We start from the raw sequence: 21,694 nt of genomic DNA, 5'->3' as shown, positions 1-21,694 counted from the left end.
CAAATCTTGCCTCTGTCAATTACCTCCGTATGGTCTTGGGTAATTTCTCAATACCCCAAGCCTTGTATTCTTAATCTTTAAAATCGAAATAAAGTTATTTTATTGGTAATTGTTAACTTATAAGGTAATATTTATCTGGCTCAAATGAAGGATGTGGCGAATGAAGTGTGGATATCACTCGAAATTATTTTTTTTAATATTCTTATTTAATTGCATCACCAACTTACCTTTATGCCCCTGTTAGTACTTTTCCTCCATTTTGCAGTTGTGACACTGAACCTCAGGGAAAAGAAGGGATTTATCCAAAGCCATACAGTGGAAGAGCCTGGATGTGAAGCGACAAGTGTAAGATTCCCAGCTGCGTCCACACTTCATGAAGGAAAATGAAGCTTAAGGGAAAGAGCGGGACAGGCGTGACCACACAAGTGAGAGAGATGGACTTCAAGAAGGACGCTCACAGATCTTCGAGGAAGTTCCAAAGACCAGGTTTGAAAAAAACATCCAGACTGTTCGCCTCTCAGCAGCCACACCCTGGGCACCCGCGGAGAAGGCCCCAGCCTCCCGCAGGTGGGCGATCTGGTCCCCGCCCAGCAACAGCCCTCTGCGTCCTTAGCGACCGGGGACTGGTGCAGCCTCCGCCCAGGAGCGGGGCCCTGTGATTGGCCCGACTCCTGGGCTCCGGTCTCCCGCCCCACCCCGGTCCCCACAGGCTTCCGTAGGTCGGGATCCTGGGGCGAAGCACTGACCACGCACCCCTGAGCCGCCCGAGCGGTAAGGCCGCCCCCTCTGAGCTCTCCAGGGAAAGGATTGACACGCAGCTGCTGGGTAGAGAGGACCCCCATAATCACAAATTCTGGTCCTTGAAGTTTCCAGATAGCTTCAAAGAAATTGTAGGGATGGGGCTACCCTCGCAGAGCAGGTCCTATTGCTCACCACACACTAAGTGAAGCTAGGGTTTGGGGAAGAACCCTGGTCTACTTATCAGACCAGAGTACTGGAAACAGGTATGCTCTCACTCGCTGTGTGACCTTGGTCAAATAACACCCTCTCTGGGCCTTGGTTTCCCAATCTGTAGAGGGAGCATTTGGATTAGAATGATTTCTAAAAGCCTTTCAATCTCTGAGAGCCTCTGATAGGGAATGGTTAGCCTGGGACCAGGTTTATAGAACTTCTAAGTTTCCCCTGGCATCACAGCTGTTTAAACATGCAATGAATATCTAGTGCTGGATCTCAATTTTAGATCCACTGCATTGTTGCAGAAACAGATCAGTGATACGAGAAAAATCCCCTTTTCTATGGACAGTGCTCCTTCAGATGCATGATCTCATTGGCTTATCCCTGAATCCAGAGAGCAGAACTGGAATTATTCTGGTTTCATAAATAGGGAAACTGAGCTTCAAAACTGAATTTGAGTTCTTCACACGTCCCTCTAAAGCCCTGGTTTCCTCTCTGACCTCACAAGAATCCTGTCACTTGACTTGTAGTACAGGAAGGCAGCGTCACCGAATGGCTGTCAACCAGTTTTGCAGCCCTCTTAGGTGGAATTCCCAACTCTGCTAATTACTGTTATGTGATATTGGATAAGTTACTTAGCTACATTATGCCTGTTCCCTCAACTGTAAGACAAGAATGATAATAGTAATTAAGAGTATCTTTCTCATGATTTTATTAGAAATACTGAAATAATAATATAGGTAAAGCACTTGGTCTCGCTATTATTATTGTTGTTGTTATTATTGACAAGGATGCTACAGTTGCCTAGTGGAAAATCCAGAGAAAGAGTTTTACTTATTTTCCACCCCCAAGGATTTGAAGAGGTTTTGAGAATTATGTCTTCAGTTTGGAAGACTGCCCCTGGATCAAATGCAATGCCTGAAATGATGGTGACAATCATTGGAAGTAAACAGTTTCGATACCTTGTGGAGAAGCCAAAGATGTAAGTTTACTATTTGAAAAATACCTGTTTTGCTTGGATGATAATGAAGTTTTTTCTTTAATCCAGAAATTTACATTTTAAAAACACTGTTCATGGAAAATTAAGTCATTAAGATGAAACAGTAAAAGTAAAATAGTGTTGATAACTTCTACGCACAGTGTTTTCCTAAAGTTTTCATCTTTGTAATTCCCCATATTCCTTAATTACTTGGGCTGATTTTCCAAATAGATGGGAAATATAAGCATTGAGACATTTATAAATATTAATGGAGCATTGCTGCTTCTTCTCATCAGGTTTGTAATCTACCACATTTAGTCATTTTGGGGGGGTGGGGAGGGAGAGGGGAAGGTTGTTAATCAAATTGTTATGAATTAAAGGAGTGGGATTGGTAATGAGTCATCAATTGTAAGAGTTTCACTTACTTTTCTTCATAATCCATACTCCTCCAATAGGGGCTTCTTAGAACATAACTAAGAGGGCTTTCTTCCTCTAAACTCATCACAGTCACACTTGAAGGGGGACATTCATATATCGCTAAAATTCTCTAGATGTTTGGCACAGAAAAGTATGACCAGTTCTTCCTTCCAGAGTTTTGGTGGTTTGCATAAGAAAAAGAAGATACTAACCCTGCCTTTCATCTAGTAGATATTCCATAAATAGCAGCCCGTTAATAATTGCCTTTCCCTCCTAAAATGATTTCCTTAGTTCTTTCCTCTATTTCAGAAACCCACAGACCAAAAAAATAGAGAAACATAAAGATCTAACCTCATTGAACATAGGTTCAGAAAGCAGTGGACACCAAACCTGGCTATCATCAGAATCACCCAGAGAGTCCTTAAAAGTAAAGATGTGGGGTTCAACCCAAGACCTATTAAATCAGAATCCCTGAAGATGAGGCCATGAGGACTACTGTTATGGAGTATAGGCTTTAGAAGGGCAAATGGGCTTTACCTCCCCACCAATCAGTACGGTTGCCCCAAGAGATTCCAAAGTGAGTACTGTAATCAATTAGTAATGTCTGTCATGGCACAGGAAGTGAGCTTTGCAGCACGTGAGTCATACATTTGAGATCCCTACAGACCTGAGAGATGTGAGTTTGAATCCTGGCTCTGTGCCTTCCTAGACTTTTGACATTGAGAAAGTGAGTTAACATCTCTGGCCTCAGATTCTATCAAGTGGGGATAAAATCCATCTATCTAGTAGGGTTGTTGTGAGGATCAAATGCGAAAAAGTATGCAAAACATCTTTCCAGTGCCTAGAAGTATATTCAACGTGCTTAATAAATGGTTCTGCTACTATTATTGAGGCAAATCTTTCCATGGATACAAGACATTAAGTAAAAAATCAAATCTCTTTCTATGAAACACTTGGCATGCCTTTTATATTCTATGCCAGGTTATCTCTGTTTTGTAGATGAAGAAACTAAGATACTGTGATAAGTGATTATTTCAAGATCTGCTGATCTTGACAAATCCCAGTCGTTGTCCAGAAAAGTAAATAAGATCAGTTGGAATGCCTTGCTCAATTCTCCTTCTACCTGGAAGACATTGCTAGTCTACTAATTTCCATTCCTCTTTGAGGTTGTTTGTTTAACCCCTTCATCCCCAACCCCTTCCTTTTTCCAGGGGTATCAGAGTCTAATACGTTCCTAATGGGGGTGGGAGGTGGGGGAAGCATCCTTGTCCTTTTAAAGTAGAGAAAAATTCCATCTGTCTTATAAGAAGGTACCTGTATTTATTTCTCTTTATTCTTTAAACTTTAGATTCAGGAATTAAGAGTACATTACGTCAACTACATTAATTGGAAATAAAAGACAGTTCTGTTTCTTCTATGACACAGACAATAAAACAATTGTTATTTTTTTAATATTAAAATAAGTTTTCTCTTTCTGTTTCTATGGACTTGATGTTACTGTTGCTGGAATGACATAGGACAGTTAACAAGCTTTCCTAAAATATTTTTGTATGGTTCAAAAATAAATAACTCTCAAGAGGCTTCTTGTTGCTGAGTTAAAGACAGACCCACTGCTACCATGCCTTTGCATGTTCCAAAGTCTGACTCTAAAAAACATTTTAATCATACTACATCTACACCTTTCAGCCAGGGCTTCAAGAAGGTGTTTTCTTTGGGGTAAATCAGTTGAGCCCATAAATTAAAAATGTACATAAGAAACATAAGTAAAAGCCAAAAGAAGAAGAAGTTTCTATAAGGAAAATCTGGATTAAAAAAATTACAAATTAATAATGGATGGAAAAATAGAACTATTCTCGTGTAACCACATTTAGTTCAGATTTCTTATAGGATGTGTGGAAAAGATGGATAGTATATCAGAGAAGTGATCTTCAAGGTACAAATCAGTCTATTAGTTTGCTAGGGCTGCTGAATGAAAATGTCATAAACTGGGTAGCTTAGACCAACAGAAATGTATTGTCTCACAGTTCTGGAGACTAGTCAGCCAAAACCAAGGTGTCAGCAGAGCCCTGCTCCTTCTGAGGTGCCCAGGAAGGATCCTTCTGTTCCAGGTCTCTCTCCTTGCCTCTCCCTATATATGTGTCTGTGTACAGATTTCCTCTTTTCATAAGGACACCAGTCAGTTGGCTTATAACTCTACTACTCTAGCATGGCTTCATCTTAACTAATTTCATCTGCAGTCACCCTATTTCCAAATAAGGTCACATTCTGAGATACTGGGGGTTAGGACTTCAACATATGAGTTGGCGGGGAGGCACATAACCCATAACAACCAGTCTCCCATTTTACAGATGAGGTGAGACAACTGAGGCCTCAGTGAACTTAAAGTCAGGCCACTTATTAAGAATTAAGACTGGAATAGCACTCCCTCCATCTTTTTTTAGTTAAGCGTGGACACTTACTAACAGGAGATGAACGGAAAATACTCAATGCCTACTTAGAATACATATTTTTCACAAAAAAGATCAAGGTACAGGCTTAAAGAGTAAAGCAGGTGTCCCTCAGTTTGTGCCATCATCATTTTCCTCATATATCCCTACACCAGCCTTCCAACTCTGCTCCCTGTCTCTAATCTCATTCTCTCATTCACTCTCTGAATCCTTGTTCCTCAAAGGGTAGTCTATGGACCATCAACATCGACCTCACCCGCGAGTCTGTTAGAAATGCAGACTCTCAGGCCTCTCTCCAGACATACTGAGTCAGAATCTGCACTGTTGTCAATTCCCAGGTGAGGCCTATGCAACATTCGTGTTTGAGAAGCCCAATTCTCAAGTATAGCTATAGCACCGTCTTTGTAAAATGCAAATCTAATGAATTGCCGCCATCACCGGCCTCAGATTTGCCTGCTTCCCTCCCTCTGTGGGCTCCCATAGCATTCGTAGGGATTATTGCACTCTGACAATTTCCTGTGCATTTCTGTGTTCCCCCCATTTACCTGTAAATTCTACGTGCACATCTGTACCCTCAGCACTGAGTGCAAAGTCTTGTACATATTGAAAGCCTAATGAATGAATTAGAGTACAATAGATGCCAAGAAAAGGAAAGATCTAGAAAGACAATTCTTAGTGCTTTAAACACAAGTCTAAAGGCCCATGTTGCTAAAATAACACGAAGATATTACTATGGAACCCTGATGAGTCATCTGATAGCTGATCCAGAAGAACATATATGCCAGTTGACTTGAGACAAATATCTCATTTTCTAAAAGGAGATAAAAGTTGGTAATGAAATCACAGAACTTGAGGCTTGTGGACAATCCCTGGCAAAATTACAGGCCAAAGAATTAAATATATTAGATGTGAGAACAAAACACAAAGGTGATGGTCACTAAGGGTTGGTGCATGTTGACTAAAAAACAGAGCATGCTAAACTGACCACATTCTCTTTATTGATGAGGTTACTGCAGTGCAGATGAAGGGAATTAACCACAGTATTGGTTAATTTCAGTGAGTCATTAGGCACATTTTTCTCACAAAGCCTTGAAATAAGGCAGAAAATTCTGGACTGAATAGTATTAAGATAGGCGACATACCAATCTGGTAGTGACTGAACAATGGATGTAAACACAATGTGTCGGAGGTGGAGAGGTTGAGAGGATTTATGTGTGACCCTGTTCTTAGTCAACATTTTTTGAAATCCCCAACTGAAGGAAGATAGACAAATCACTTTAGTAAACGGTAAGTAGTAGAATGCTGGGAAGACTTGGCAGGAAAATGAGCGAAAACCAGCAAGATAAAATCAAGAGAAATATATGTAAAGTATGTCTTTAGATAAGGGTACATGTAAGTGATTATATAGAATAAATGTTTGGGTTTTACTTGCTGTGAAGTAATAGAATACATACTGGTCTCTGAGAATTCCCTGGCAGTCCACTGGTTAGGATTCCGTGCCTTCACTGCCTAGGGCCCGGGTTCGATTCCTGGTTGGGGAACTAAGATCCCGAAAGCTGTGCGGTGCAGCCAAAAAATAAAAAATGAAAAAAAATTTTCAATGTAAAAAAAGAATACATACTGGTCTCTGCTCCCACCCAGCTCCTGGCATGGAGCTCCTAAAACTCTCACAATTTCCTAAGAGATAAGAGTACTAGGAGTATTATTTGTTCTACTATTTAATCTTTGACCCTGGCTCCTGACACAAAGCTCCTAAAGCCCTAAGAATTTCCTGAGTGATAAGGTGTCTTTTGTTCTAATGAGGATACTCTTGGAGGGATCCTGGGTGGCTCCAGGATGGAGGTTGGTCACGAGAAAGACCAAGCCATGATTAAAAGCTTGGAACTTTCAGCGCCTGACACCACCCTATCCTCCTAGAGGGAAGCGAAGCTGGAGACTGAGTGAATGATTGATCATAACTACATGATGAAGCCTCCTAAAAACCCCAAAGGTATGGGGTTCAGAGAGCATCTAGGCTGCTGAACACATCTATGTGCTGGGAGGGTGTTATGTCTGTAGAATGCATGGAAGTTCCATGCCCTTCCTCAAATACTTTGCCCTCTGCATCTCTTCCATCTGGCTGTCCCTGAGTTGTATCCTTTTACAGTAAACCAGTCATCTAGCAAGTAAATGGTATTCCTGAGCTCTGTGAGGCACTCTAGCAAATTCATCAAACCTGAGGAGGGAATTGTGGGAATCCTAATTTATAGCCACCCTGTCAGAAATATAGGTACCAACCTGGACTTGTGACTGACACCTGAAGGGGGCAGGGCAGTCTTGTGTGACTGAGCCCTTAACCTGTGGCATCAGTGCTAACTCCAGGTAGATAGTGTCAGAACGGAATTGAAATGTAGGACCCTCAGCTGATGTCAAAGAACTGCTTGGAGTTCTTTGATGACCAGTAGTGTGTGGTAGTAGTAGAGAGTAGAGTGGAGAATAAAATGGAGGGTTTTCCCCTGTACACTTGGGTTTAAGCTCAGCATGAGCCAAAGGTGTCCAGATAGAGGAATGGGGGGTGGGGCAGGAGGCAGGCATCATACTCAGAACTAGACCTGTCACCTGGGAGTACTATGCTTCATCCTGGATGCCACATTTTAGGAGGGATCCTGGCACACTAAAGGTGCAAGCACTAAAGGGGTGGCATTATGGAAGCTCCAGGGTGTGACAAGTGGCCTAGGGGAACATTTATAGAATCTGGAAATTGAGTTGTTAAATAAAAGAGGAATTGGGTCCCTTTCAAGAAACTCCTGTGAGTAGAGATGCTTCTGGTGAATAAAGTTGGACTCTATAGTTCCTTCCCATGCCAAGAATCAATGACCCAAAGCATTTTATTCCATAGTTACATTGCTGTTGGTATAGAATTGCTAAGCACAGGGGAAGCTGACTCCAAGATGTTATGGGAAAGAATAGCAAATATTTGTAATAATGTACATTGATGTTTAGAGCCAATAAATATAAAATTCTTTATTTTTCCACATGACTCTCATGGAGCCCATATTCTGTCACTTTTTAATCCCTCAAAGCCCTTCACATTAATACAATATTTTTGAGTTTCTTGAACTCTTTTAAAGTGTTAATGTTAACAGTTTTAGAAATTAATGCATGTATGGAATTGACATCTTTTCAGTTAACAAACATTAATTGAGTACTTGCTGAGTGTCAAGCCTTAGGGACACAGCAGGTTACCTAAAATCCTAGTGATGGGAGACATACAACGAACAGGTAAACAATGACCATTCGAGTGAGGATAGTGCAATGAGGAAAAATAGAGGAGGGTCATAAGGGTATATGGAATCACAAGGGACGTTTCCAGAAGGCGTCTCTAAGCAAATGGCATTTAACTGAGACTGTGTAGAGATGAGTCAGAACTACCCAATGAGACTTATCCATGGTTAACTAGCAGTGAGCTGGCTAAGACTAGCCCAACTCTATCCCAGTGGGTGTGGCTCACCAGATTCCAACTTTCCATAAAACTAGTAGTTTCTTCTTCCCTCTCCTGCCCCAGAAGAAGAGGCTGCAACTTCCCACAGACCCCAAGTTCTCCAGATACTGAACATTTGGCTTTCCCCAACAACTGCTACAAATAGCACCTAAGTTGAGCATCTGGAGTCTAAGCAGATTTTTTTGGTACTAGGTTGCCTTATGCCTGCTTCATACAAAGTGCCAAAGTGTCACTTCCCAGGAGCACAGCACCCAGAGATCAGGGCAGCTGCATAGCTGCTGATTTTCCACCCATGAGAGTCAGTCTGTACCAAGCGACACCACAGGTGTTCATCACCATCCCCGTGCCTCCACAGTTCTACACAGAGAGTAAACTATGGAGCAAGGAAGCTAGAGTTGGTGGAGCTAGTGAACAAGGGGAGGGGCGTAGGAAGTGAGATCAGGGAGGCCCTCGGGGCTCAGATCATGGGCCACGTGGCCCCTGGTAGGAACTCTGGATTTGTTCTATGTAGAATGGGAAGACATTGGAAAATTGAGAGCAGTGGAGGACACAATCGAATTTATGCTTTCTAAAGGATGGTTCTGGCTGCTGAGTGGAGTATAAACTGGAAGAGGCATGAGTAAAATGAGAGAGACCATTTAGGGAGTCATTATGGTAATCCAGGCAGGAGATGGTAGCAATAATCAATTATAGTCCCTACATAAAGCCTGGATAAACTTTGTGATTTAAAAATTCAAATACCTACTTCTTCTTTTTTTTTTTAAAGAAATAACTAATTGTAATACTTTATCTTTGTTTATTGTATTTCTTGCTATATAATCTACATATTACCTTACTATCCATGAACTCAATATGTCCCTAAAACAGAACGATATCAGAGCACAAACAATTGTCTATGTTTTCACAAGTTCAAAGAAATGAAGTAATATGCTAAAAATCATACTCCTCCTATGCCCTTTCCACTGTTTTTTTCCTTTTTTATTAACCTCCTACAATAGGTTTTAAGCTATTATTATTATTCTAAACACTGTGAGAAGTAAAAAGGAGCATGAGATACTGTTTGGGACATAAGCCTCCAGCCCAAGACATAGGCATAGAGCTTTAAATTAGAGTATAGGGCTTTATGTGAGTAAATGTCAAATCAATGGTATAAAAAACAGGTGGCCATTGATCTTAAATCTTGAGACTGTGAGGTAAAAGTTGTTACTTTACCATTTGAAATCCTACACTTCCAAAAATATAATAAATAGTAAAAGGCAAAAACAAAACACTATTTACAACATATATGACAGGAAAAAATTAATCCTCTTAATGTATAAAGAGCCCTTACAAATCAATAGGAAAAAGATGATCAGCCCAGTTTCAAAAACTGGCAAAAGATCTAGACAGGCAATTCACAAAAGAAGAAATAAAAATGAACACTAGGTATATATGTATGGTTGGGGAAGTGGGGTGGGGAATTAACCTGAGTGGTAATGAAAGAAGTTTAAACAACAGTGAGATATTATTTTCTAACAATCAAATTGGAAATGTTTTTATAATGGAAATACCAAGGTTGACAAGGGTTTAGGAAAAAGAGTACTCATATGCTATTGTTTTTTAGATATACTTATAAAAAGCCTTAAAAGTGTATGTACTTTGGCATCAAATCACCACCTGTGAATCAATTCTGTGGAAATAATTATGGGTAGATGTAATGGTTTGGTTTCAAAAATGTACACAAGCATATACAAGTCTGGGTCCAGTAGGAAACAGATTACATAACTCAAATTAGGATGATTCTAGGAGGATTTGTTTACAAGAGTAAAAGAATTGCAAGATATAATACAGGAATCATGGGCTAGCAGCTGCAAGGTCTGCAGAGATTGGAAAAGGGGAATGTTATTGAGATGGAAGCATTCTGTAACTCAGGCCACCTGGAGAAAATAGTGACCTTTGGGCAGAAGACACAAGTAGCTTGAGACACTCTTGCAGGGAGAACCAGTCTCCTGCCAGGGCCAGAATCAGAAGACATGGGAGCTGACCAGCTGATCAGTCCACAAAGCTCAGCTTCTCAGGGTGGATGAGGACACAAGGAAGTCGGAGAAAAGGAGAATGTCCAGCAGAGAAGCAATATTTAAACTAGTAAAAATTTGAGAACAGTAAATGTTCCCAAATAATAGAGGACTAGTTAAATAAACTCTTGTATATCTATACAATGAAATACTATCTAGACACTTTAAATGTTCTTGTGGATACATAAACATTGATGTGTAAGGTATCCACATTATATTGTCAACTGGAAAAATTTTAAAAGATCACAAAACTGTATAATCCTAGTTTGGTTTAAGAGCAAAACAAAACATAAGTTCTTGTATACATACAGGGAAACTTTCTATAAAGAGATAATACCTTGCCACATATAGTTTAACCACTTATAATTTTGAGAAAGCACAGATTTATTTTTATGCAGTACACTTTTTTTAGGACTTTATTTTTTACAGCGGTTTTAAGTTCACAGCAAAATTGAAAGGAAGGTATAGAGACATCCCATATACCTCCTGCCTCCACACATGCGTAGTTTTCCCCGTTATCAACATCCCTCACCAGAGTGGTACATTGGTTATAACTGATGAACCTACACTGACACATAATAATCACTGAAAGTCCATGGTTTACTTTAAAGTTCACTCTTGGTGTTGTACATTCTATGGGTTTGGATAAATGTATAATGGCATGCATTCACCATTATAGTATCAGACAGAGTAGTATTGCCCTAAAAATCCTGTGCTCTGCCTATTCATTCCTCCCCTCCTTTCCTATAGTACACTTTTCAAATCCATGGTCTCTTTACATACCACTGATTTAGTTCAATCTAATTAAACAAAACCCCTATAGCAATCATTATTGCTCCTTGTTCCCATAGACCCTGCGGATGTATCCAGAACATGTTACAGAGAGAGAAGAACTGTAGGAGCCGTTCGAGGATCTCAGAGCATGGATGGAAAACCTGGCTCAGAGCTGTGCCTTAAAGCACGGAGATAATTGATGAAGAGGCCAGGCAGTTGCACAATTATCTTGCTTAGAAACAGGGGAGAATGCAAGTGCAAAGAACATTCAATTTCAAGCCTATAGTTGAAATTGTTGGCTCAAAGATTTAAAAACAGCACAGTCTGCACAGCTCCTGGGTATAATTCACCTGGGGACACTTTGATACAACAATGTTTGGGGTTTTGGGGTTTTTTTTTTTTCTGTAAAATTAAGGAATGTGATTCCAAAGAATTGTGCTTTATCAGAGCAGATTTTAAATATGAATTAATCTGCTTTTTTTTAAAGTGGGTGATTTCTATAACTTGTATTTACTATTATTAGTAAATAACAAGGTGGTGGGAGAGATTACATGAACTCTGTCTTTTTATCTGTTTAAATAGATTTTCCTCAGTTCCTATGAACTGTGAAATGTTGATCCTTCAAACTTTAGTTTTACCTATCAACAAAGAAAGTTTGGGGATCCAAAGGAAAGAGCACCCCTTCTGTACCTGGGTGATGAGAAAGGTGTTGATAAAGGAGATAGCACTTTAACTTAGGACTAAAATAAAATTACCATTTGTCATGGGCTGACTGGGAACCCAGGCTCGGTGCTGAATATTTTATACACCTTATCTTGATAAGTATTATTTTTCTAATCTCACAGATGAGAAACTGAAAATTAGAGATGTGAAATAACTTATCAAAATCACACAAGTTATGTTTGGGGTTAGGACTCAAAACCAGGTGTCTTGGACATATAGCTCACGTCCTTAGCCACTGCCTGAAATTATTTGTACATTTTGCACAACTATGGGAAAGACCTTCCTTTTTCATTGTCTATGCCATTGTTTCTCAAACTTCAGTGTACACAGGAATCATCTGAGGTGTTTGATAAGAATATAAATTTTCTTGTCCTGCTTTCAGAAATTCTGATTTAACAAGTTCAGAGTGACCCAAGTTTCTATCTTATTATCCAGCACCCTACACAATTCTTACCCGCCTCAGGTGGTCTGAAGTTCAATCACTGTCTTTTTCTCCAAGAACAAGCCCTTCATTCTATCTGGAATATTCTCCCACCTCTTACTTTCTCTTTCACCTGCTATCTTATAAATCAATTCCTTCATGGAGTCATTTCCACTCCTCTTAAGCAGATTTGGTTTGACAACCCTCTGTGATTCTATATCTTTTTTTTACATACTCTATTTTTTTCAATTATCACATTATATTATAATTTTCTGTTTAAATGTCTGCTTTTCCCGCTTAACTGTGAGATCTTTGAAGACAACACAGCCTGAAGACAGTGAGTGGATTGGATGCTCACTGCAACCCTGACTAAGAAGGTAATAATGCATAGCTAAAAAACAAGTAAAACAGAAGAAAACATCCATGGTGTAAATATGCCTAATGCTGTAGAATTGGACTTACATGTAAAAAGGTTTCAGAAGAGTAGGTATGTTGGCATATCATCTTCTGTGAGTTAATTTATCTGAAGAATACGAAAACACTAATTGGAAAAGATATGTGCATCCCAATGTTCATAGCATTATTTACAGTAACCAAGATATGGAAGCAACCTAAGTGTTCATCAACAGATGAATGGATAAAGAACATTATATATGCAATGGAATATTACTTAGCCATAAAAAAGAATGAAATTTTGCCATTTATGACAACACGGATGGACCTGGATGCTTAGTGAAATAAGTCAGACAGAGAAAAACAAATACTGTATGTTTTCACTTATATGTGGAAGCTAAAGAATAAAACAAATGAATATAACAAGACAGAAAGGGACTCGCAGTTACAGAGAACAGACTGGTGGTTGCCAGAGGGGAGAGGGGTTGGGGGAGGAGCAAATGGGTGAAGGGGACAAAGAGGTACAAACAACTAGGTATAAAACATGTATAAAATGTACAGCACAGGGAATATAGCCAACATTTTATAATAACTTTATATGGAGTAAAATCTATAATGATAGTGAATTACTGTGCTGTAACCAGAAACTAATATAACATGGTGAGTCAACTATACCTCAATTAAAAAAGAAAAGAAAAGGGGGAGGGGAGGAGTAAATCATACCAAAGAACAATTGGTGATTGAACTGGTTACTAATTTTGCAGCCAAAATGGCCCCAATTTGAGAAACTGTTCTCATTCTGTAAAGTAGTATAGTGCAAAATGCCATGAAAAATACACTTTGGTTATTTTCATTGTTGTCAGAATGTGGCTCAATGCTATGAAGAGAGATGTGGGATACTTTGGAAATAACTTTGGGAATGTTATGAATCCCTTGTCCCTGGGAAGGTACAAATCAAAGCTGAAGGATGGCCACTTGGGTGTTCTGAGAGGGACTTTATAAGCCTAGGTTGGAAGATGGACTAGGTACTTCTATATACATTATTTTTTATTAACATTTTAAAAGAGAATCAAAATCCTCTTGTTTAACAGTAGCCATTTTGTTTATTATGGGTATGAAGTTGAGGAGAAATGTGGAGGAAGGAGTACACGCTTTGGATCCGTACAGACCTGGGTCTGAGCCCTAGATCTCTACTTATTATCAGTTTATCAATGAGCAATTTACTTAATCTCCCTTATGATTTTTTTTCTCATCTGTACAATGATGATCATAATACCTACTTTTCAGGATTATTAGAATAACATGAAATAATTTATGTGAACTTATACACAGTGGCTGACACAGAAATAAGCATGTAGGACATGTTAGCTAGCATAATTACAATGACAAAGAAATAATTTGGGCATGGGTTTGGGAATTAATGTACTTTAAAAATCTTTCTGAAGACTAAACATCAATGATAATAGTATATGGATGGCTCCAGGGAGTAAACAAAAAAAAAAAAAAGAAGAGGAAAAAACCCTCACATTTCATCACAACAACGTTTGCTACATTAGCACAGGCTTTACGTTTCAGCTTCCCCATGGAGTTTGGTGAGGTTTTCAGCTGCAGTCCCCTCCCCAGTCCCACTTTATTTTTTATTTTGTTGTTGTCTTTTTAAAAGAGAAAAGTCTGGTTGTGCCGATTATCTGTTATTACTTCCAAACAAGAACATGCTTTCATTTACTGAAATTAGATCCCCATTCACTGTGTTGGCACACTCTGGACTGTCTTCTCCAGAGGGTTTGAGGCCTGTTAGATGGTACGCAGTTGGAAATTGGCAGCACTGAACCTCTGCCAAGGCTGGCAGACCTTTAAGATGGCATCTGGTGACCTTTCTGCTGAGCCCCCTGGGTCCTCCATTTGCGAGTTGATGTTCTCACGAGGGGTGTAATCCAAATCAAATGTGAGATCTGGTGAGATGGAGTTGCATGGGAGGTGGGGCCAGTGTGGGATCTGTATATTGCTTTGGGCAGAGGATGCTACGAGACACCCTTGCAATGTTTCTTTCTAATCCTGAGACTCTGAGCTCTACAAAAGGGTGGCACTAAAGGGCTGATTTGCAGGAAGAGCCTAGTGTGAGAAAGGGAACAATTGGACAGTTTTCTCCTCATTTATTTATCATCCAGCATTACTGTCATCCTTCCTAATTGCCACAGTTCCCAGATGACACTAAACCCTTCACAGCATCCCTGAGAGCAGCAGCTGAGGTTAGCAGTACATATGAGGAAGCTAGCTGTGTCTTGCTTCCTAGACAGTATTGATGACATTTTTTTCCTTCCTTTGAAATGGCAAATTTCTATTTTCAATACTGCAGGTAGAGAGCACACAAGCCTAGAGGAAAGAACTGTGGGTTTGTGAACAACATAACCACAAATGCCTGTTGACGAATTGTGCTCATAGCAGACACATGCCATTTCTCAGCTAGGGAGTCTTTCTCATAATTTTAAAGTGCTATGTATGCTGTTTGTTTTAAGAAAAAGAAAAACAGCTTTTACTTTGAACAGAGTTAACAGGTCATTTTTGATTTTACATCTACTGTGGCTGTTTTAACAGACAGTTACATTTAACATTTCTCAGGCAATTCTGTCCTGAGACTGCCCACAAAATGATTTTGAAGGTGATTAAAGCAAAGATGATTCATCCCCCTTGCCTTCATCCAGAAGAGTTAACTGTCTGCCCCAGGACCATTTTTGCTTTTTAATCCTCACTTCCTGCATGCCTCGTCCTCTAATTTCTGTTCCTCACATATTCCCTAACTTCCATGGATCCTGTCCTGACTCGGAACAATCAAGGTGCGATCAAGAAGACTTAGACCCTGTGGATGTATCTATGTAGAATTGGACAAATCGCGTGAACTGTCGGAACCTATATTTTTTCATCCTAAAATGAAAGTAATACGGGTACCTACCCATAGGGTTGATCTAAAGATTAAATAAAAGAATGTTTGTAAATGGCTATAATGTGGCTGCCATGTAGCTAAATACTCAGTAATACTATTGTTATTTTTTTATTTTTTGCAGTATGCGGGCCTCTTACTGTTGTGGCCTCTCCCATTGCAGAGCACAGGCTCCGGACGCACAGGCCCAGCGGCCATGGCTCATGGGCCCAGCCGCTCCGTGGCATGTGGGATCCTCCCGGACCGGGGCACGAACCCGTGTCTCCTGCATCGGCAGGCGGACGCTCAACCACTGCACCACCAGGGAAGCCCAGTAATACCATTATTTTTGCAACCATTGCAAACCATAGTTACTTATCTTTCTTAGGAACTTCAAATAGCACTGATTCTTTGTAACACTCACTTGACATTTATTTATATACAAATTAGGTAGATTTCATATTATTTATGTAAATTTTATGCCAATTTCTTTTAACACTCTATAGAAATATACCTATGTAATATATAAAAGTGCACATTACAAGTATACCACTCACTGAATTTTCACAAACCTGATTTACCCTTGCGTCAGACATCCAGATCCAGAAACAGAATGGTACCAAAATCCTAGAAGGCCCCCTGATGTTCCCTTCTGGACTTTATACCTCCCCCCAAAGATAACCACTATCCTGACTTCTAGAAGCAAGTTTATACCAGTTGTTAACATTATTTCTGTTATTTTTGGACAGCGAAATGAAATGAAATATCTTGAGGTCAGGGACCGTATGTTATATGTCTTCTCTCATTGCAAGAACTGTGTGTTATATATACACTCTTCTTCTAGCATTCCCATCTTGCTGTATTGCCATTTGATTGCACCTGTCTGGCAAAGCCCCAGCTCTGGACGAGCCCCGCTGTCTGCCTTCCTTGCGTCTCCACGAGGACTACTGGGCATGTGCCCTCTCCAACTGATGCTGCAAAATCCCTGGTCCCCAACCTTCAGTGGCTGCTCAGTTGTGCCCAGACAACCTTCCTTATTTTTCTGATCAGCTATCTTCCACTCTTTATAGAAGCTATGTCAGGCCGTATGTCCTTAATTCAGACTTCCTACCCCAGCATTTCCTTTCTTGAGACCCAACAAGTAACCATACCTTGTATGTCAAAGAGAAAATTCAAGCTGTCAGCAATTTGGTCAGTCTCCTGTCGCCAAATGTTAAAATTTGCCTACATCTTCACCCATCTTCCTACTTCCCCACCCTGAAGTTTCATTTCTATCTCTGTTCTCTCAGAGATCTTACTTTGTCAGGGTTCACCTTATTTAATCAATGATATCCTCTCCTTTGGTCAGTTGGCTCTTCATTTATTTTTTGTTTGTTTATTTTTTTATTTATTCATGGCTACATTGGGTCTTCGTTGCTGCACACGGGCTTTCTCTAGTTGTGGTGAGCGGGAACTGCTCTTCATTGCTATGAGTGGGCTTCTCATTGCGGTGGCTTCTCTTGTTGCAGAGCACGGGCTCTAGGCATGCGGGCTTCAGAGGTTTTGGCTCGCAGGCTCTAGAGCACAGGCTCAGTAGTTGTGGTGCACAGGCTTAGTTGCTCTGCAGCACGTGGGGTCTTCCCAGACCAGGGATCGAACCTGTGTCCCCTGCATTGGCAGGCGGGTTCCTAACAACTGTGCCACCAGGGAAGTCCCGGCTCTTCATTTAAATATGTTAAAGTCCCTACTGTCTTTAGTTTCTTTTTTATAATTTTGTTTTTTTTAATTGAAGTATAGTTGATTTACAATGTTGAGCCAATCTCTGCTATGCAGCAAAGTGACTCAGTGATGCACATAGAGACATGCTTTTTTTTATATTCCTTTCCCTTATGGTGTAGCACAGGATATTGAATATAGTTCCCTGTGCTACACAGTAGTAGGACCTTGTTATTTATTCATTCTATATACAATAACTTACATCTGCTAATCCCAAACTCCCGGTCCTTCCCTCCTTCACGCCTCTCCCCCTTGGCAACCACAGGTCTCTTCTCTGTGTCTGTGAGTCTGTTTCTGTTTTGTAGATATGTTCACTGGTGCCATATTTTAGATTCCACATATAAGTGATATCATATGGTATTTGTCTTTCTGTTTCTGACTTACTTCACTTAGTATGATAATCTCTAGTTGCATTCATGTTGCTGCAAATGGCATTATTTCGTTCTTTTTTAAGAATGAGTAGTATTCCATTGTATATATTTACCACATCTTCTTTATCCATTCTTCTATTGATGGACATTTAGGTTGTTTCCATGTTTTGGCTGTTGTGAATAGTGCTTCTATGAACATACGTGTGCATGTATCTTGTTGAATTATAGTTTTGTCCAGGTATATACCCAGGAGTGGGGTTGCTGGACCATATGGTAATTCTATGTTTAGTTTTCTGAAGAACCTCCACATTGTTTTCCATAGTGGCTGCACCAACTTACATTCCCACCAACAGTGTAGGAGGGTTCCCTTTTCTCCACACCCTCTCCAGCATTTGTCATTTGTAGACTTTTTAATGATAGCCATTCTGACCAGTGTGAGGTGGTATCTCATTGTAGTTTTGATTTGCATTTCTCTAATAATTAGCGATGTTGAGCATCTTTTCATGTGCCTACTGGCCATCTATATGTCTTCTTTGGAGGAATGTCTATTAAGGTCTTCTGCCCATTTTTTGATTGGGTTGTTTGTTTTTTTGTTGTTGAGTTGTACAAGCTGTTTGTATATTTTGGAGATGAACAGAATAATAACAAAGCCCTATCTGAAATCAACATTGCACTCCAGCACCACCCCATCGCTCTCTTCTCTTGCAGCCAAAATTCTTCACAGAGGTCTTTATACTTCCTACCTTTAGCTTTATGTCTCCCCTCTCCCCTCAACCCACTTCACTCTAGCGTCCACCTCTGTTACCTCAGGAAGCTCCCCTTATCAAGATTCCTGATGACGTACTTATGGCTTAACTCAACGGACACATTTCAGGACTCATCTTTCTCAGCAGCACATGACACTGTTGACTATGCCCTCTCTCTGGAAACATTCTCTTCACTTTGCTGCCAGACCACATTCTCCTGGTTTCCCTTCCACCTTACTTAGAATTTCTTCTAAATCTCCTTTTAGGGCTCTTCCCTCTGTAAATGTAGGTGTTCCTCAGAGTTCTTTCTTAAGCCTTCTTTGCTTCTCATGCTGCCATGACTAAGAGAATTAATGTAAAAAATATACATACATCAAATCTTGGCCTTATTCAAATAAACAAGTATTGTAACAATTGTTTTATGCTCACATAACATGACATGCTTTAAAATGGGTCCTTTCCACTGTGTCAATAACAAGAGCTAAAATGTATACAACCATCTAGGCATAAGGCATAGCTATTTTTTTTAATGTTATTTATTTTTTTTAACATCTTTATTGGAGTACAACTGCTTTACAATGGTGTGTTAGTTTCTGCTATATAACAAAGTGAATCAGCTGTACATATACATATATTCCCATATCACCTCCCTTTTGCATCTCCCTCCCACCCTCCCTATCCCACCCCTCTAGGTGGTCACAAAGCACCGAGTTGATCTCCCTGTGCTATGCGGCTGCTTCCCACTAGCTATCTATTTTACCTTTGGTAGTGTATATATGTCCATGCCACTCTCTCACTTCGTTCCAGCTTACCCTTCCCCCTCCCCGTGTCCTCAAGTCCATTCTCTATGTCTGCGTCTTTATTCCTGTCCTGCCCTTAGGTTCTTCAGAACCTTTTTTTTTTCTTTTTAGATTCCATATATATGTGTTAGCACAAAGTATTTGTTGTTCTCTTTCTGACTTAACTTCACTCTGTATGACAGACTCTAGGTCCACCTACCTCACTACAAATAACTCAATTTCGTTTCTTTTTATGGCTGAGTAATATTCCATTGTATATATGTGCCACCTTTATCCATTCATCTGTCAATGGACACTTAGGTTGCTTCCATGTCCTGGCTATTGTAAATAGAGCTGCAGTGAACATTGTGGTATGTGCCTCTTTTTTGAATTATGGTTTTCTCCGGGTAAATGCCCAGTAGTGGGATTGCTGGGTCATATGGTAGTTCTATTGTTAGTTTTTTATGGAACCTCCATACTGTTCTCCATAGTGGCTGTATAAATTTATATTCCCACCAACAGCACAAGAGGGTTCCCTTTTCTCCACACCCTCTCCAGCATTTACTGTTTCTACATTTTTTGATGATAACCATTCTGAGCATTGTGAGGTGATACCTCATTGTAGTTTTGATTTGCATTTCTCTAATGATTAGTGATGTTGAGCATCCTATCATGTGTTTGTTGGCAATCTGTATATCTTCTTTGGATAAATATCTATTTAGGTCTTCTGCCCATTTTTGGATTGGGTTGTTTGGTTTTTTGATATTGAGCTGCATGAGCTGCTTGTAAATTTTGGAGATTAATCCTTTATTAGTTGCTTCATTTGCAAATATTTTCTCCCATTCTGAGTGTTGTCTTTTCATCTTGTTTATGGTTTCCTTTTCTGTGCAAAAGCTTTTAAGTTTCTTTAGGTCCCATTTGTTTATTTTTGTTTTTATTTCCATTACTCTAGGAGGTGGGTCAAAAAGGATCTTGCTGTGATTTATGTCATAGAGTGTTCTGCTTAAGGCATAGCTATTTTTAAATTTATTTTTCCTGATAATAAGATAACATTTCCTCATGTAGGAAATTTAGAATAATAGTTTTATAAGATATAATATGATATAATATAGTATAATGCAATATCCTAACTTCTATTAGGAGATACTTACTGTTTACTTCTGACATTTCCTTCTAGATATACTATGTACTCTAACACATGAACACATATACATCTATACATGAATTTATAGTTAAGATAATTATATATTTTCATTTATTTGTATAACTAGACATTTTCTTTTGTCATTAAAATTATTCATAACTATTTTAATGGCTCCATACATTCTCTCATATGAACATAGAATGAAATACTCAACACATCCATCTATTAAAAAATAGAGTTTTAAATTTTTCTTTTTCTGCATTTTTTCCTTAATATACAGTCTTAAAAATTGATTTACTAGGTTAAAAATTTCAAGTTCCTGACTCTTAACGTGTTTAGTCTGGTCATCCACTATAAGAATTATATCTATTTATGAGACCATGAGCATTTGTTTTTCTTATTTCTAAAGAAGTTTTCTATATTTAAAACAATGCCTTGGGCTTCCCTGGTGGCGCAGTGGTTAAGAATCCACCCGCCAATGCAAGGGACAGGGGACCCAGGTTCAAGCCCTGGTCTGGGAAGATCCCACATGCCGCAGAGCAACTAAGCCTATGTGCCACAACTACTGAGCCTGTGCTCTAGAGCCCGCAAGCCACAACTACTGAGACCGCATGCCACAACTACTGAAGCCTGCGTGCCTAGAGCCTGTGCTCCACAACAAGAGAAGCCACCACAATGAGAAGCCTGTGCACCACAACAAAAAGTAACCCCTACTCACTGCAACCAGAAAAAAACCCGCTCACAGCAGCAAAGACCCAGTGCAGCCAAAAATTTAAAAAATAAATAATACTTAAAAAAATAAATTAAATTAAACAAATAAAACAATACCTTGTAATTGTTTTGACTTATGTCTTTAGTTATTAAACAACATTGAATAATTTTTAGATTTTTGTTTTTTATTTAAATTTCCTACAGGTTTTTCTTTCCCTCTATATTTAATATTAAAATTAAATGGAAGACTACTGAGAGAAAAAGAAGCCTCACGGTGAGGCAATTAAGGAGAGACATAGAGCAGAACTGGAGCTGGCAAACTGCCTTGACTTTCTTCCTTTTCTAGTTGCAAACACTGGAAATACCTGTTAGACTTGTAAGTAAAAAAAGATATGTGATAACCTTTACGGTTCATCTTTGACACTGCCGTTTCTTACAGTAAGGGTTTTGGAGCAGATGGACAGATTATGAGTATATGGAAGATAAAGCCTGAGAAGAGAATAACATGGTCTCTCTATGGTAAATGATCCCTAGACAAATAGCCAACGTTTACTTCTTCATTACGCCATGCTAAGTTACCAATGTTCCCAACACCATGCTAATACCTTACTTTGCTTATGCCAGCCTC

At 39.5% G+C, this 21,694-nt stretch overlaps 1 protein-coding gene across 1 annotated transcript in view; it reads left to right on the top strand.

Annotated features, from left to right (window-relative positions):
- Positions 1-1,829: 1,829 nt before the first annotated feature.
- Positions 1,830-21,694, top strand: part of LOC307174905 (uncharacterized protein C1orf87) — a gene marked incomplete at both ends in the record, with an annotated part of 116,139 nt that continues 96,274 nt past the window's right edge. The window contains 1 exon segment of the mRNA XM_079899422.1: positions 1,830-1,936. Within this exon segment, the coding sequence (XP_079755548.1) occupies positions 1,830-1,936 (107 nt within the window).

Source organism: Stenella coeruleoalba, assembly GCF_951394435.1.
Source record: "Stenella coeruleoalba genome assembly, chromosome: 1".
NCBI classification, from domain to species: domain Eukaryota; kingdom Metazoa; phylum Chordata; class Mammalia; order Artiodactyla; family Delphinidae; genus Stenella; species Stenella coeruleoalba.
Note: the sequence above shows the minus strand (reverse complement) of the source record. Positions and strands in the feature narration are given on the sequence as shown.